Genomic DNA, 17,563 nt, shown 5'->3' with positions numbered 1-17,563 from the left:
ACACCAGGCTACCTGAAGCCAACATCAAGTTTCAGGTAAGGAAAAGAATGTCTTATAAAGTCTAAGTCCTTCAGTTGTGCCATCTGCCATAAAAAAGCTCCAAACTACCATTCCAGTGTAAAATATGAATACATAAAATAAAAAGCTTTCTTAATAACTGCACAGCAACACAAACAGCCGACTGTAAAACACACGATAGTCCTTCTCTGAGTGCACCCTCTTCTGCTCAGTTGACTCTTTCAAACAAAGCAGCTGTTGCACCGCCCTGTGTGAAAACCTGACGTACCAGATGAAAACAGTTGCTCCACATCTATGGAGAGGCAAAAGTGTCTTAATTGCCAGCAGCCATTTCTTTTGGAACATGATTCATCTGCTGTCCTGATGCAAATACTCAGCTCCTATGTAATTCATGTCTGGACCGTGGTCTTCATTAGTTAATGTGCTGTTCAAGAGTGCAACAGTCATTCAGGGTTCTTGTCAAAGTGGTTTTTAAAAATATACAAATCAACCACATTTGAAAAAACATAGCAAATATTTAATACAAAATGTTACACTTAATTTACATGATCTTCTAATGGCCTGAAAACAGTAGGCAGAATTATAATTTACACTTTTCTTTATGTCCCTTATTTAGCACTAATAAACAGTATATGAACAGTTAATAGTTAATAAAACAATATAATGTAGTTGTTAGCAGATATACGTGTATTTATGTATTTGTCAACAACTATAGGCTGTTGTATTAAAATAAACTGAGTGACAATGCTATTAATATGTGTCTTCATGGAAGTTATGAGTGTTGACATATACTGTACATTAATTCACACTTAAATGTCCTTATATCTGCTTATAGCTACGTTATAGTGTGTTATAAAGCATTTAAATGTTAATGTACTGCTTATAATTGCTTAATAGGGGGACTTAGTGAATTGTTACCCATTTATCCAACCAAAACTACCACATACTAGTGATCTTCATCAAACTGAGCTGCAAATATTTTTGCTATCCTTTCAGTCTCTTTCTTCATGTACGTTGGTGACATGTTGGGACACTGCCGAGGACCTCTGCGAGGAATGCTGTGAACTGGAGTGTTCAGCCCCTAGAGAGATAAAAAAAAAACCCAAAATGAACTGCGTACTTAGACAACAAGATCTGACACAAGAAAAAAAAAAAAAGGTAGTGTGCCAATTAGTCAGAAAATGTATTGTGTTCGTGGCGACATGAGTCAACATTCAAACAGAGCAAGCCTTTCTTTGGTTAACATTCATGAACATGAACAATACTGACATACTTGCCATCTGTCAGTTTGTAGTACATGGAGTACATCTTAAGATCAGATACGAGTAACTAGCTTGAACCAGATCCAAGAAGGTATTTTGTTCAAACACACCTCCCACCTCTAATGTTATCTCCACACCCTCACTGAAACAGGATCCTTCAACGTCGGTGTGATGCAGAAATATGTTTCCATCTCTACAGCTGACTGGGAGTCACCCAGCTGAACTGTCTGACACACACTATGTACTACAATACAATATGTGGGTTATATTAATGTGCTTTCTGAGTTTTGTAAAATACTGACAACTCACAAATGTAATACATTTACATTGCTTAATTACAGACGATTAACATAGTGCCAGTAGTTTGGTTCAAGCTGAAAAACTGATGAAAGTTTGTAATCAAACCAATAAACCAAACCTAATTATGGATGAAGGCACTTTGCTGTCTCCTATGTGTCCATAAGGGATCTTATATACACAGGTATGTGCCTCAAATCATGTCAAATTTATTTTTGTTTCACAAGTGAACTCCAATACTAAAATATAAATACATTTGCAAATTAATCTAAAAAGTACTTTACTGTTATTATGGGTTATTGTGTATATAATCATGCACCAAAACAGTCAGTTTAAACCTTTTTTGATTAAATATATATCACAATCAAATGTGCAATAAGTGGAGGGGTCTGAATACTTTTGAAAGCTGCTAGTGTAACTTAAAATACTTTAACTAATGATGTAACATTTCAAAAGCAAAACCACCTGTTACAGTTCCTAAAAATGTATCACTTGAAAATCATTTTTGGTCAGCACAGACGTCTGAGCTCCCTCTGTACAGAAAGGTGTTAATATTCGGGGCAGAGGTGGGGGGTGTTTTGTTCATGTAGTATATCAGCTAAATACTGCTTAGACTGGTTTGTCAAAAGGAAAAGTCTGCAGACACGATACAATTAAGTATGAGAAAAATATGTGCTGCAAACTGAATAGCGGTAGACAGACGACCTGCTTTCCACTGCACTGTAAACAAATATCAACATTAAATGTACTCATGATACTGGCGCGCAGGTGGTCGAGTGGTTAGAGCGCATGCCATATACGCAGCCGACCCTGGTTCGAATCCCGATCGGAGGTCTTTTGCTGCATGTCACACCCCCCTCTCACTCCCATGTTTCCTGTCGGTCTACTGTTAAATAAAGTCGTCTATGCCAACAAAATCTTAAAAAAAAAAAAAAAAATGTACTCATGATACTGTAATATTACTCTAGTAAGTGCTACTGCAATGTACACAAAGTCTGAGGGAGTCGAGCGCTAAAAATCACCAGCTGATTTCTGTTGCTTTTCTTGTACTGAAATGAACATGTTTGTTTATAATTCCTGGACTGAGTAGACTAAAAGGATTTCTATCTGTGTGACAATTTCAAGGGTAAAACAGTGCCTACATCATTTATTTGACATATTTGTATGAGTCAGATTATATAATATTGAGTATACGTCAACCTGTTAAATGACAGTTAAATTACACTGAACTGAATTTGGCACATAGTCACTATGCCTGACTAGCCCATCTTCAGCATGTGTCATTTGAAAAGTAAAGTGACCCTTTAATACCACTCTAGTTTTGCAAGGCAATTGGGTCCCAATGCATGCAAATACAACTTTCTTTGAAGTATTAGTATTAGTAAAATATTAAACAATGAATTAATCCAATAGGACCCCATTTCACAAAAACAATTAAAACTAAAAGGTTATTATTACAGCCAAGATATTCAGGTACCCAGTGAGAGGGGAGTGAAATGTAAAGAGGGGGAGAAAGTATAAGTGTGTGTGTGTGTGTGTGTGTGTGTGTGTGTGTGTGTGTGTGTGTGTGTGTGCGTGTGTTTGTGTGTATGTGTATGCCAGACGTAGTCAGTTGGTGACAAATACTTACAGAGTCACTGGAGGACTGAGAGAAAGACGGAGCTAAACGTATGGCTCTCATAGATGCCTCCAGTTGGTGGGAGGGAAGGAAGAAATTAGGAACCTCCACAGGAACCGAGCTTAATGTGTAATGTTAAAAAAAAGACAACATATGAGGGAATCCGAGATCAAAGATTCACGAGAAAGTGAAATTAGTGACTACTTAAAATAACACAAAAATGTCATTAAAACTCTTTCTGACTTTCATGACTACAGCTCTTGTGCAGCATGTGGTTTCCTGCTGCTTTTCATGCCATTATAAAAGCATGTCAAATACCACATTTATTTTTGAAACAGCCAGTGTTAGAATAGGGAAGAGATGGGACACATGCAAATGTAACCAATTAGACTGGGAGACTGGGAATTTATCGTCCTTTATCACAGCAGGTCATTCTGTGTCAAATCCCTCCCTGAAGCTATATGATGCGCTGATCAAGTCAATCACTCTTTGAAGAAGATATAGATTAAGATCTTTGTTCAAACTAAGTTCATTTGTTCTTTTACTGGCTTCAAACAATGTACTTCACTCACTGCACTAGTTTTGTTGTGAATCTTTGAATCTTAGATCTTAACTGGCCTTCAAAAGCAAATGATGAATAGGAAAGACAACAACAAATAATGATTAAGGATACGGTTGGAGGCTTGTGTCTTGATTGCCCAGGGAACATGAAGCATCCTGGGAGAACGGGCCGTGCTCTCGTGTGGGTGCTGCATCACCTGACCACATGTTTGGAGTCTCATCAACATCTCTCTCTGCGTCTGAAGCATCACCTGCTGATCCGTTAAAACTGTCAGTTTGACAGTGTTCATCTTCCTGCTTCCTGCTGGAGCACTGAGCGTGCAGATTTACATTCTGCGATGTTAAATGACTCTTGTCTTCCTCATCTTGACTCAGATCCAGCTCTTCCGGTACCTCCATGCTCACCAGAGAAACCAGGTCAGGGTCCGATATGATGCTGGTCCAAGGACTGGTTTTGTCCGTTAGAGAGGTCACCTCATTTAAATGTCTCGGCTTCACCACAACCTCCTCATAATCTTCCTCTTCTTCCTCCTCCTCCTCCTCATCATCATCATCATCATCATCATCTCTCCTGCAGTCTGATCCATCTTCATCATCATCTAGTCCTTCTCCATTTTCATCATCTAACACCGTGGCTGGGCAGTGTTGGCTGTCTTTTTCTTCCTCGGCCTCAGAGTCTGTATGCTCCTCAGACAGTTTTGGACGGGGTGACAGGGGCTGAGAAATGTCTTCCTGAGATGAATTTGAAGCTCTGCGTGGACTGGAGATGCTCTCAGGGATAACGTGGAAGTCGTTGTGTCTAACAGGGGAAACTGTTGAGCTGCTCTGAGGGTTGGAAGCAGTCGTTTCCAGATTTTGACCTCGTATACCTAGGTGAAGATGACAGAGTGGATATTTTTTCTGCTCTTGACAAGATTGTGGAAATGTTTTATCATACCATTTCTCTTTCTCTCTCAACTCTCAAACACAAATTCAGCTACTCCAGCTATCATTTTTATGTTTTTTTCAAGTTACGAGGTAAACATTTTAAACCAAAACAAAAGGATAACTGCCTGCCAAAGCACCTGGATGGACTATTCACCTTTTTTTCTTAAAACTAGACAGGCTTGGTTGTGTCCTGTTTACAGCTTAAAAGTTAGATTATCAAATGTCATCTATGTCCAAAATGAGCAGCAATAAACCAACAGCTGTAGAATAACTTTATATAACAGTTTCAGAGTGACAGTGATGCAGTTTTGACTTTATTCAATTTGCTGATATTTTAGCAGAGCACTGAACATGTCAGAAAACACCAGGTTACCTTCTTTTATGGTTCAAGTCTGTAAGCTACATAGCAGACTGTGTCCACAATGGACTCTGGATCAACTCACATGCTTGGGAAAACTAGTACAAAGTTTACCTGGCAAGAATCATCTTTATAAAAGATAAAAACGACTACTGGACATTTTAGAGAGAAATGTACCATCCACCTTATTCATTTCTAATATCAAAAATTAGCTGCACTTGGGGTTTGTTGCTGGTAATTTCAGACCAATTCTTCAGCATAAGCGAGAAGCTCACCATTAATGATACTGTTGACTTCTCCAACTAACAGGCTGGACTTGCGAAGAAGCTGAGATGTGTCTGTCTCCGACTCCCTCTGTTCCTCTGGCTTGGTCTGAAAGGCCTGCTCACTCACAGACGGGAACGTGGGAGTTGAAATCTTACGGCTGAAATATCTCTGGATATTGTCAAGCTCGCTCAGCTTTTTCCTGGAAGAACAAACTAACGTTAAATGTCACTCTTACAGCAAACAATCTCAATCCTAATGTCAATGTGTGTACTGATACCTGAGTGCTGAAAACAGGACTGAGCTGGAGGGAGTGATGTCGACAGCACTGCTGCTACAGGCAGAGTTAGATGCTGTTTGCTCCTGCAGACTCTGATGGTAAAGACGCACTTTATCCATGTGCTCATGATGACGGTCACCCTCACTGGACCTGGGATAACTGTAAAGATGACCAATAAAGATAGTGATGGACTGCACAGGATTATTTCAGCATGCAGGGACACATTTTAATCAATAGCAAAGTGAAAAACAAACTTCTCAGAGAACAGCCTATCCATGTGGTCAGGGGACGAAATCTTCTGCTCGGTGTATCGGCTGATGTGAGACGGGAAGCTGCTGTATGTAGCTGTGGTGTGGTAGCTGAGAGGGAAGGCCTGGAATAAAGCCTGTTAATGAAACACATTCAGTGCTGTTAGATTTGACATTTTATTTACTCCAAATAATAATAATCCATGTAACTGAAAATTCAATAAAAATATTGATATATGACTTTTCTCACCGATGAGTTTTTCGCAGCTTCTTCATTCACAGTTTTTCTCTGCCCACGGAGGTCCTGGACGCCCCTTAGTGGAGTGATGGACACTTTGAGCTGACCGTGACACTGTCCACTCAAGTCTGTGATATTGTACCAACCACACACTGACAGGAATCCACACAGTAAGGGGGACAGGTCTACAGAGGCAAAACCAAGTACCCTTTCCATTTCTATTGGGGTAAAAAAAATGTTTTTAATATATTTTAAAGATATATATATTATGCATATAGCTGCATCATGAAGTAAAAATGTCTGCTGTACCTCCTTTGTGCCAGACTTTGAACACGAGGTACTGTTGTGGATCAACCAGCAGCTGCTTTGAAAGCCTGTAAAATTCACAAAATACATCAGATTGATATCTGATAAAACTGTTTCAGTGTAATTGAAGTGCAAGTTATGTTTGATATGACACTAACCTGCACTCATGCTGATGATCCCACACAGGGGAGTCAGTGTTGGGTATTAAAGCTGTGGACACTGGTTCATCAGTGTCAGCAGTAACGTATGAAACACAGCAGCATGGTGTCCCATCACTGCGCTCAGCTAGTGGACAGCCTGCCAGGAAGAAATTACTCACATTTTATTTTTATTGCAAGCAAAACAAATGGAGGAGAATAATCATTTCAGGTCACAGGCTAACCTTTCAGATTCAGGTGCATGGCCCTGTCCACTGCAACCGTCACAGGGAAGGATTCATCCACACTCATTTCTGTGTGCCCCAAAGATGTGATGTCTGGAGTTGTTCTTGATGATTTATGTTGATGTTTGCTTTGTGCACAGGGTTGTTTAGGTGTGGTAAACAAGGAGGCACCATCTGCTGCCTCCATCTCTTCTTCCACCTCCCCCTGGCTGTCAGAGTCCACCTGCTTGTCAGCTTCAGCAGATGTCTTTCTAGGGTCACAACCAGCGGTCAGGGTGATGTGCACCCTGAGAGCAGCCCCCTGCAGGTCTGCTGCTGAGCGTCTGAACAGCGGGTAGACACCTGTCAAAACAAAAAACTCTTTATCACACCCAGAAATACACATTTAGCTTTTCTGAAACACTGGTGATTTCTTTAATTAATACATAATTAAATATTTCATACCACTGAGAGTCAGCTTCTGCTTGGCTGTCTTTGCTAGCAAGGACAGCTCGATAAATGCTGATCCCACCAGGCGGTCCGTGTCGCGGGGCCTCTGAGTTTTGTCTTTTGTAAAGGTAACCCACACCTGAACCTCCAGCCTTTCCTCTCGAAGGTACCACATCAAAGGTCGGGTGCTCCTCAGCTCAACAGTCCTACTTCCTTCAAAACTTACTGTGGCTTGGCCTTCCTCCCTGCCCTCAATGACAGAGGGGTGTTTCATCTGAGAGCAAAAGGCATCCTGGTCATAGAATTTGTACCTGAAGTAGCAGTAGGTGAAGCGTTGCAGCTCACTGTGTCCTGGAAGAAGCAAGCAGTGGACTGGTAGCCACACTCTTGGCATTGATAAGGTCAGAGACATTTTCTTCATGCTCTCTTCCCAGGCATCTTCATCATCGTGCCTTTCACAGTCAATCTGGGCCATTTCCCAGCCTACGCTCTGAGCAGCTCTAATAACTCGCTCCCTGTCTGAGTGGTGGGCGAAGCTGAGAGAGATCTCAAGGCCCCCGACCAAGATGTGCTGGTCCTGAGAAGAACTTGTTTCCTGCGATACATAAACTCCAAACCAGCCAGAAATACCTTTATGTTTGGAAGAAGAAACATAAAAGGTAAATAAAGGTTCATCAGAAAATCTATTGACCATGCAGTCAGTGAAGAGAACAGCGTACCTGTTCTTTTAAGAATGAGATCAGCCAGTGGTATTTTTACTGTGCCTAACACCACATCCTTAGGCTTGGAAGTTTCCATTGCTGCAAAAAATAGCACAGACCAAATGAGTGAATTACTGCTTCAATTAACATTTTGAACAAAAACAGAGCAGATCATTTTTCCATCCTTATATACCACAGAGGCTCTGTTATCAATAACAAACTAATTGTGTGCACTGATTTACTGTTCATTTATATGTGCTGTACTGTACATTTAAAACACTTTTCTTAAAATGTTGAGCAGAAAAAGTACCTGTTAAAATAGCAAAGAAATGGGAAGGGTTACTGAGGCAAAGAAACAGTATCCATTATTCAACATTCAAGTTAGTAACAGAGTTCGATGAGGCATAAAACTATTTCTTAAACCTTTGCGATTGTCTCTGTTCCAGACAGTGAAGACAGCAGAAGCTTCCTCCAGCTGTTCTGCCAGACTGCAGGTTTCTCCGCTGCTCCTCTGAAGCAGCAGATCACAGGACATCTCCATGTGGTGGTCGAACTCTGGGCAGAAGGTCCTGGCAGCTATGCGGGTGCACCTCGTCTCGCTCTCAGGCAAGAAGGAGAGCTGCACTGTTACAAATGTGTTCACTCCCACAGTAGCAAAGTAGCTGAACCTTTCATTTTGTTCTGATAACAGCCTGCAACAGAGACAGAGGCAACATAATGAACTGAAGACCTCGGGCCGCTATGTGCAAGTATAGTATCAATTTTAAAGTTTTAAAAGTTATAAAATACTGTACATGTAGAATTTGAGTAAACATATGTGTAAGGAAGAACTAAAAATAAAATAATCCATTGTTATTTCTTCCCAAACAATAATGATTAAATTAATGACTTACAACTCTACTTCCTTACTCTAATAACAGTGCTAAGGGGATTTTTTTTTCATGTGATAGATTGTGATAAATGATCTATCATTGTACTAAACAAAAAGCTTCAAATTTTATCTTTATCTTTTTATATGAATTCAACTTAAACAGCTGGTTCAACAGCTTCTGAGAGGACAGTGAGAGTGAGGTACCTTGCTGCAGCCTGCAGACCAGACGCTCTGTGTACTTCAACCACTAGAGTCACTACACGAGAGGCAGCTCCTCTGCCAGCCTGTCCTTCAGGTCTCACAGGCCGATGCTTGTACCGGACACACACATCTAGCAGGCCTGAGAGACATCACAGAATAGTCACAACATTAAAGATGCTAAACACGTGTCCACACAGCATTTTATTGTCATTAATGTGTATGTGTTTTTACCTGATGGTTGAGGGTGATGCCCTGTGGGACTGTCGGTCCTGGGAATCAGTGGCAGGGAAAACATTTGAGCTTCATCAGGATGCTGCCTCTGCATGGTGACCATGGCACATAGCTTGGATATTGGAAGTATTCCTTTGGCCACGAGCTGATCTCGGACATTTGGATAATAATATCTGCAGACAGAAATATATCCTAAATATGTCATTATGAACCACCTATAAGTTTAACACTGAGGTACGAGGCAGTAGTTACATTGCGGGTATGTCATGCATTAAAAAGGCACTGTTTTATGTTCATACTATTTTTATATAAAGTCTATGGTTCACACCAATAGAAAAGGTGTTAACATATTTCCCAGAGAATATTTTGACTTAAAGTAGTTTTGCTAGATCGTTAGAGAAAAGGAGGTTTGATCCATGTTGTTATCACTACCAACAAACTGACTAACACTTGAAACATCAAGGAGAAATTACAAAGACAGCCCACAAAGATAAATAACATGTTTGTTGCTGTCTCCCTGTAGCAACTTTAGCCCCAAAATTAAGTTATATTTTGAGGTGTACGTCAGCTTTGGTAGAACACAGAAGCGTAACTCAGTCTTTAAGCTTCTAAAGAAGTCAAGGTTTGGGGTAGATGTCAGGGCTACTTATTATAATATATCAGGTTTTTTTTCAGCTGGATCAAACAGTAACAACCACAAACCTGCACCACACTTCAAACTGGATACCCCCTCCAGTGCTCAGGCCTTGACTGGAAAGAGAGCTGAGCAGCAGCCTCTGGACAGGAACTCCCTCAGGAGACAAAAGCACATGAGTCTCTGTATGGCTGAACAGTGGGTCAGGCACACAGAGAGTGGTAGTGGTGCGAAAAGGCTTCAGGTTCACACCTGTTGGAGATGAGATACAGGTTAGAATGATGCAGAGGACAGAAAAACTTCTTGTGTTGTTGAGGGTTTCATACAAGAAAATGTCCCTTACTGCTCTCTATGAGGTTTGGGTCCACTTGTGTAGCAGGATCACTTTCCTGACAGGGGAAACTGTACTGCACATAGCAGTCAGCCTCGCCCCATACTGTAGATTGCAGTGGTGTCAAGCCAGTGACCTTCTCCACCCTTATCACAAACAAATGCTCTCTCATAGTTTGCTCTTGTGCTGCACTCACCTGGGGGAGAGACACAATAGTGAACAGAGGTCAAAGAAATTCCTTCTAAAGAAGAAAAAAAGGTAGCGGGAGAGAGAAAGAAGACATGCAACATGCAGTTGACAGAGGTGAACCACTGTGTGTATATTGTTTGAGATACAAGTATAAGAGAAGTGCTGAAACTACTTCAGCAGTTCAGTCAGTAAATCATTGGAATGTATGAGGTGTTATTAATTTTGACAGTAATAGAAACCCACTGTGCACCTCCAAATGTGATCCTGCACGTTCCCATCAACAGGGCTGGGGGGCATCTACTACCAGTAATATCTGTTCCACAGCAACACAGAAATACAAAGCCTCATTCACCCAAAATTGCCACTGACCTTTGTGTGCACGTGTGGCTGGTGATCAAGCAGATGAACTGGTCTCATCAATGGAGAAAAAGAGTCATATTCTTCATCTCTCGTACGCTGTAGGGCGATTATCTGCTCTGATCGACCCATAGCCAAAACAACCCTGAGGTTTCCTTTGCAACTGCCTGAGAAGACATCAATAACGGGCATGTAGCAGTCCACCCCTAAAACGGGGTACTGTGCCTGAAGAAGAAGGTGAGCAATCTTTGGATCTCTGAAGAGGATGAAGAAAGAGAGGAGTTACTGGTGTCATATGAAACCTTGTTATAGCAGATATTTAAATTACATTTACGCAACAATTGTACAAAGAGGAGTTTGTAGTAAAAAAAACAGCTTGAGCTTAGTTGTTATGGTATGTGGGATTCAAGACCAACTGTTCTATGTGGTGTTAGGGTACTATAGCGCCTCCCAGTGGGGAAGTTAAATAAAAGAGAAAGTACTCTGAATAAACACCATTTCTTAGCATTTTGCCCACTTTGAAGACAAATGTTGGCTTTTTCCCCCAGAATTCTGTTCAAAAAGAAAAACTAGCAGAAAAAAGCTAGCTTGCCATGACTTGCCTAAAGGACATGTAGAACTGGTGGAGAGGTAATTTGACAAGGCCAAGGAGGCAATCCTGCCCTGAACTCCCCATCTTCTGCCACACCTCGATCACCATCATATTATTCTTCATCCTCTCCAACAGCTTTACTGTTAATGCCACAGGAGTCACCTGAGACAAATGAAGGAAAGAAACTCATTTGGCTAAACTGAATTCAGCATTCGCAACAACACAGCTGAAAAATTGGACTCTTTGTAGTCTCTGAGTTTAATTAAAAAACAACTTTGCTGCTAACCTGAACAAAGTTGAAGGAAGGGTTTGCCTGACCCCAGCTGACAACAGATCTCGCCGTCTCATCGCACCAAAAGAGCTTACAATTCAAGTACACGTTTGGAGCCTGCATAGGCCCACAGTTGAAGTTCTTTCCATCTGGCACCATGAGTAAGGTATGCAACAGCACCTCAGAGTCCTCTTCCACCTGCTGCCATGATTTATGAGGAAATGTGTGGAAGCCAGGATGAGGAGAGGCTGATTTTAAGGGTTTCTGAGGACTGGAAACATTCAATCTGGATTCTACAAAAGCCGGTAATTCCTCTGTGGTAGTGTCAACATGATGAGATCTGGGGCTGGGCTCTCTCTCAGGACTGGGTACGGGGTGTGAAGGTGGTATATCACTCCAAGCCAGTTTACATTTCCTTTTTTCAGAGAAGTCTTTGTTGTTTGTAGTAGTCACAAGTTGTAGTGACACCTGAAAAAAACATTAACATTACTCCTACATGAATATTACAGCCATCTGGAAAACGCAGATCAGACTTTGAAACAATAATGCCTGGGTAAAAAAAACAATATGTTACCTTAAGAGGTCCGATTTCATGTGTTTCACAGTTCCCATCAACGCTCTGTACTGGTAAAACAACAGACTGACTCAGCTCCTTGCTCTGCAGCAGACAGCGCAGTGGGTGAACTGCTTTACCAATGAGGACAGGCTGTAAGAAGAGTTTATAGTGATGAATTTTGATGAAAGTAAAGCTGTGTTTCTAAGTATTTAACACAAAAAGGATCTAATTTAGAAACTACAACCAACATTAAACTCTATGTTTATGTTAATCAGAGAGCAAAATCTGAAGTGTCAGGGTGACACATTTTTAAAAACATTTGAACAAATAAGAGTAACATTTGGCTACTTTTTATGTTTTATTATGACAGACGTACCTTCTTTTGGTGGCTCTTTCTTGAGTGAATCTTGAAAAGGAGGTCAGTTCCCCACCACTGTTTAACTGCTGTTGTACTCAATTGGACAGGAAACACTGAGTGCTGATCAAACTTCACCCCTTTGAAAAAGCAATAATATATATCAGATACAGTCACAAACCTGTACAATGGCTGATCAAATGTTTTTATTGTTTGTTTTTTTTTCAATCAAAGCAAGTCATACTTCCTCCTGAAACTTTACTGGAAACGGCTCTGGTCACATCTCGATCTGCAGCCTTACTGTGATCATGTCGACTGGACGTGGAAGCTGTCGGGAACACGTACTCAACAAAAAATGTGCTGCCAAAAGATAGGAGACATCACAGGCCTTTCTTACTCATAATGCCAATGTTATTTTAAATCAGATGAAAATAGTGTTAAATATTTTGCCTACCACTTCTTGCCGGTTAATGGTTGAGGAGGTTTCCCTTTACTAGAGGTCTTTCTGGGAGTGGTGATTGTGCTGCCTGCAGGTACAGTCAGGGAGTCAATGGTCACTTTTGCCAGTCGGATCAAACTCAGCCGCTCCAAACTCAGGCCAGAAGGAACCCCACCATCATCTGTAGACCGCTGAGGGTCTGAATTTGGGCTTAACAAAGTCACAACATGATGAATGTATACATGTTCTGAACTAAGCTGAAGATCTGCCTTTTCAGATCATGATCAGACTTTTTTTTTTGAAGTAGATGTTTTTTGAGATAAAAGATAAGTAAAAAAATCAATCTCCATCTACACATACGGCTTAAAATGCAAATGAAGGCCCTTACTTTTCATTAATCTTTGGTCCAGACAGAGTTAGCCGTTCCTCAGCTCCCAGGGAGCCGTGTTTTGGCTGACTTTTACTCGAGGATACTGTTGCCTCAACATCCACATCAGTGTCATCTGGTCTGATGTCTGACATCTGAAAAAAAGACGAGAATGTGTTTAAATAACCATCTGTGAAAAGTAAACTGACAATGGCATTACACAAGAACCCCATGTAGAAATCATGTACTTACAGGAGTTTTGTAGAACAGGTTTTCCAGTAAGCTCTGATCATATTGTGGGTCATTGAGTTCACTATCCCCACACACACTGCTATGCCCAGAGAGAGATATAGGAAAGGAGCCTTCATCATCCCAGAGAGGTAGAGGAGATGTATTTAAGCTAAACAAAAAGACAGAGAAAACATCTTAGGAAAAAAATAACAAATATCTTTATTGAATTCTTTGTTTATATTTTCTGTTTGTATATTTTCTAAGTTTGTAAGAAAAGGCACATAGTTACCTGCCGAGGAGAAGATCGACAGCTCTGTTGTCCACATCGACAGGAGAGTCCAGACTGCAATCCGGGACTTCAGCAACATCATCAGAGGCCTTGAGAGTTGAATCAGCATGCAGAATATTTTTAAGAAACATCCCAGAGGGAAAAGGAAATGGCCTGCAAATACAAGAATAAAGTATTAAAAATTATGCATCATATTGATTTAAAGTATTGGGTTTTTTATTCAAAACCTTTGGCACTAACTTGGAAGGTGGTAGGATGTTATCTTTTGGGAGAGGAAGAGGAGTGTCTTTCAGAGTTGGGGCAGAATCCATATCACATTTCATAGCTGACACCACCATAGCATTTCTGAGTTTGTTCCCACGCGCCAGAATAACTGAGATGAGAGAAAATGTTGTTAAGAAGCAGTCAGATTTATGCCTGTGTGATTATGTAAAACTGATGTGTAATCTTGTTGTGACAAACCTGAGAGGATATCATTGGTTGATTGGCCACAAGCTTCCTGACATGAAGGGCTCACAGCTGTTTGACTGTTCTGAGATCTGTTTGTTGTTGGCACCTGATTCTCCAGTGACTCATATTTGCTTTTATCTTTCTGGGCAAAATATAAGTGGTCTTTCCCTCTGAAAAACAAATGCAGAGATGTTAAACTTAGTTACTGATGTTTCATTAGCAATTCATTATTGACATCAACAGAAAACACCTGAAATATCAAACCTTGGTGTGTTTCCACCACTGCCTCCTACTGATTCTTTCCCGCTGCCGGCCGAGAGCGACCTGGGCCTCGAGGGCACAATCAGCGTCTTGGCTTGTGGTCCTTCAGTGCTGACATCTGTGGCGGGGCCTGAGCTGCTGCTGTCATAGGCTTCAGTCAGAGGCTCCAAATTAAGAGAAACCTGAGGAAAAAGGCTGTGACATTTACTTTTTAAATGGCCCTCTCACAGTACCCTAATACATGCATTTAACTTTTCAGATTTACCTTGCCTTTTACATAAACATTTAAGTAAAAAAAAAAAATCATCTTTCATTAAATCGGTTAATAAAACCCTCAGCTGGAGTCAGCTACTGAACAGCATCCAAGCAATTGGTAGTGATTGTTTGCCTTGCCTTTGGGTGCTTCAGCAGGACACTTATTGCCATTATAGATGGGCCATAGAACATGAATAGATGTAAACCTCAATAAAACTCAACAGAAGAAGATGAGGCAAGGCCAGTTGTATGTGTACGAAGTGGAAGTGTGAATGTATAATTAGAGCTGGATACCTGACCAAAACTGGAGCCTATTAAGTCCAAGAAGAATTACTTGCCTAGCGTATACGCCAACGTTTCTAGCTTCCACTGAATATGTGCAGTAGTGTGACTTTACATTGCGGTACAGTAACAGTTTTTTAAAATCACTTTTCTCGGCTTGAGGACAGTTTTACAAATGTAAAACCTCCATGGATCACTATGCTGCATGTATGAAAAGGAGCTTCACTGTGGCTGAATGTTTGTCTAATTGTCCAGAAGCTTTTGCAAGAAATCAAACATCACTTAAACATCCTATTCTATAAATGCAGCTGACATGTAAATGAATTCAAATTTCCACTCACAAATTTCCACTCACCTGTAACTCTCCCAGCTTTTCAGATGTTGGAGATACGAGGGTGTAAAATCCACTGATGGGACATGACAGAGAGAGGCGGGAGATGCCAGCAACCTGAGTCCGTGCAACTGGCAAATTATCCGGTTTTGTCATAACTTCCAACACTACAGAGCCCATATCTGTTCAAGAACGACAGATTACCTGAATACCATACATACATTATATATTATATTTTATATATACTGTATACACACACACACACACACACACATATATATATACCTGTAAGGTATGAGGTGAACTGCTTTGGACCACAGCGGATTGGGAAGCGTGCTGTGGTCTTAATGGTCTTTTGTGACAGCTGCGATCCATCTCTTGGAAAGAACTGTGTACCGTTGGACGATTCCCCCCACCATCGCAGCCTGACAAATGTTGCAGATGGAGGCTTGTGAACTGTCCATAACACACGGCTTATCGTCACCCGAAGGAAGCATCTTAGCTGACCCTCAACCAGAGGAGGCAGGCTGGTGGAGGGGGACACATCACTGGGGACTGTAAAGAGTTATTTTTTATTACAGAGAAGCCAAGAAACAAATTCAGACACCATTAATGCTAAAGTCAACATTCAACATATGATAGGAGAGCTATTTGTTGCAGGTTTTAGTTCTACATTGGCTATACGATTCATATACATACTGTCATCAGAGTAAAATTATTCAATAGTACTGTTTATCAAAGTTCTGCAGAATTACATTATTTTGATATAATCTTAACAAATCAGAATTAATTATTTTAAACACAACACACTAAAATAAAGAAAATAGTTTGACACAGATGAAATGTTTTATGTAATATTTTCAGGAGCATTCTGTTTTACTTATGCATGCTTAAAAACACATTTTAAAGATATTTTTCATCTCATCTTGCCAACCCTTATTTGTCACTGACCCATATATCAATATCTGAAAAGCTCTTCAAAGCCACAGATGTGCAGAAAGCTTACATTGCATGAAATCACATTACATGAAAGTAATATCCATAATGAATCCCTCTGAGCTACTGTACTAACCATTTTGAAATATTTCATTTAATAATGAATAAAACAGGCATTACTGGCAATAATTATGAAGTAACCTAAGAATGGTTTTATCTAATAAGGAACCCCCAAGTGTCAGAGATTAATAAAGTAAATACAATTTCCTAAATTAACCTAAAATTAGCAAATGTGAACATTTAGATTCACTGCAGTTATGAATTCTGCTGATTAGTTTAATGTTTTATCTATATTGCATCTATCTATTAATTTATTTATTTGTATTGAATTTTAAATGCACCTCTGGTGTTGTCACAAAAAGTAATTTCTTTGTGCTATACAATGACAATAAAGTCCTTGAACATTGATCTTTAGATTAACAACAAAGTGCCTGATCTGTCTGACATGTGCAGCATTTATCAACAAATAATATACGAAAAGGAGGGACACAGTATGAAGGACACGATATTTAAATCAAAGCCATAAGTAGTAGTCGTCTAGCTAAATCTTTTAAGTTGATTTACTAAATTATGTTCTAAGAAAATGGATGTTACTATACACTTACACACAATGTTTAGCTTTCCTTCAAAAACATACTACAGCGTTAATATGCTTAATGGAGACACATTAGCAACATAGACACTGACAACACATGTCAAAACAGCAGCACAAACAATACAATTTAAGCTCAATGCAACATTACTTTACCTATTATGAGACTGACAGCTGACGCTAACAGCTACTTAACTACTTAGCTGTCATGCTAACAGGCGGCTAACAACAGTTTACCTTTCTTTTTGCTGCCTCCTCCAGCTTTGACGGACCTCTGTTTTCTGCTCTTCATCCCTCCACTCAGTGAGCATTGATGGTGGCTGACAGCCTGGACAGAGCACTGGTTGAACTGTTGGCAGGCATGTTATTGTTTTTAAATCACACTGCAGCTCAGCTAAGTAGTAATCAGTTTAACTAACAGGGCTGCTCGGCTTGAACACACACACATACACGCACACTCACACACACACTCAATCCGTAGCGCGCAAAACTGTTTCCGAGCAACAAAGTCCTACCGGTAACTTTCGTCCCGCCTCCGCTGCCGCTGACTTTCACAGAGGCATTCTGGGAAATTGAGTTTTTTTATGTTGGCG

The 17,563-nt window shown here is 40.4% G+C and overlaps 1 protein-coding gene across 1 annotated transcript; it reads right to left on the bottom strand.

Moving 5' to 3' along the window:
• Positions 1 to 519: 519 nt before the first annotated feature.
• c2cd3 (C2 domain containing 3 centriole elongation regulator) lies at positions 520 to 17,424 on the bottom strand. The gene is made up of 34 exons (XM_053321155.1): positions 17,208 to 17,424; positions 15,668 to 15,937; positions 15,407 to 15,564; positions 14,518 to 14,696; positions 14,266 to 14,423; positions 14,044 to 14,176; positions 13,804 to 13,956; positions 13,536 to 13,683; positions 13,305 to 13,438; positions 12,932 to 13,126; positions 12,722 to 12,837; positions 12,499 to 12,617; positions 12,141 to 12,272; positions 11,582 to 12,034; positions 11,306 to 11,457; positions 10,716 to 10,959; positions 10,170 to 10,353; positions 9,895 to 10,078; positions 9,193 to 9,365; positions 8,965 to 9,100; positions 8,313 to 8,581; positions 7,908 to 7,988; positions 7,204 to 7,818; positions 6,760 to 7,101; positions 6,536 to 6,674; positions 6,381 to 6,445; positions 6,084 to 6,289; positions 5,840 to 5,970; positions 5,586 to 5,744; positions 5,317 to 5,507; positions 3,869 to 4,625; positions 3,208 to 3,316; positions 950 to 1,099; positions 520 to 908 (listed from the first exon to the last, which is right to left on the bottom strand). The coding sequence occupies exons 1-33, from the start codon at positions 17,260 to 17,262 to the stop codon at positions 965 to 967; spliced, it is 6,675 nt and encodes a 2,224-aa protein (XP_053177130.1). The 5' UTR covers positions 17,263 to 17,424; the 3' UTR covers positions 520 to 908; positions 950 to 964.
• Between the last annotated feature and the right edge of the window lie 139 nt (positions 17,425 to 17,563).

The sequence above is a fragment of the Scomber japonicus genome, chromosome 6, assembly GCF_027409825.1.
Source record: "Scomber japonicus isolate fScoJap1 chromosome 6, fScoJap1.pri, whole genome shotgun sequence".
NCBI classification, from domain to species: domain Eukaryota; kingdom Metazoa; phylum Chordata; class Actinopteri; order Scombriformes; family Scombridae; genus Scomber; species Scomber japonicus.
Note: the sequence above shows the minus strand (reverse complement) of the source record. Positions and strands in the feature narration are given on the sequence as shown.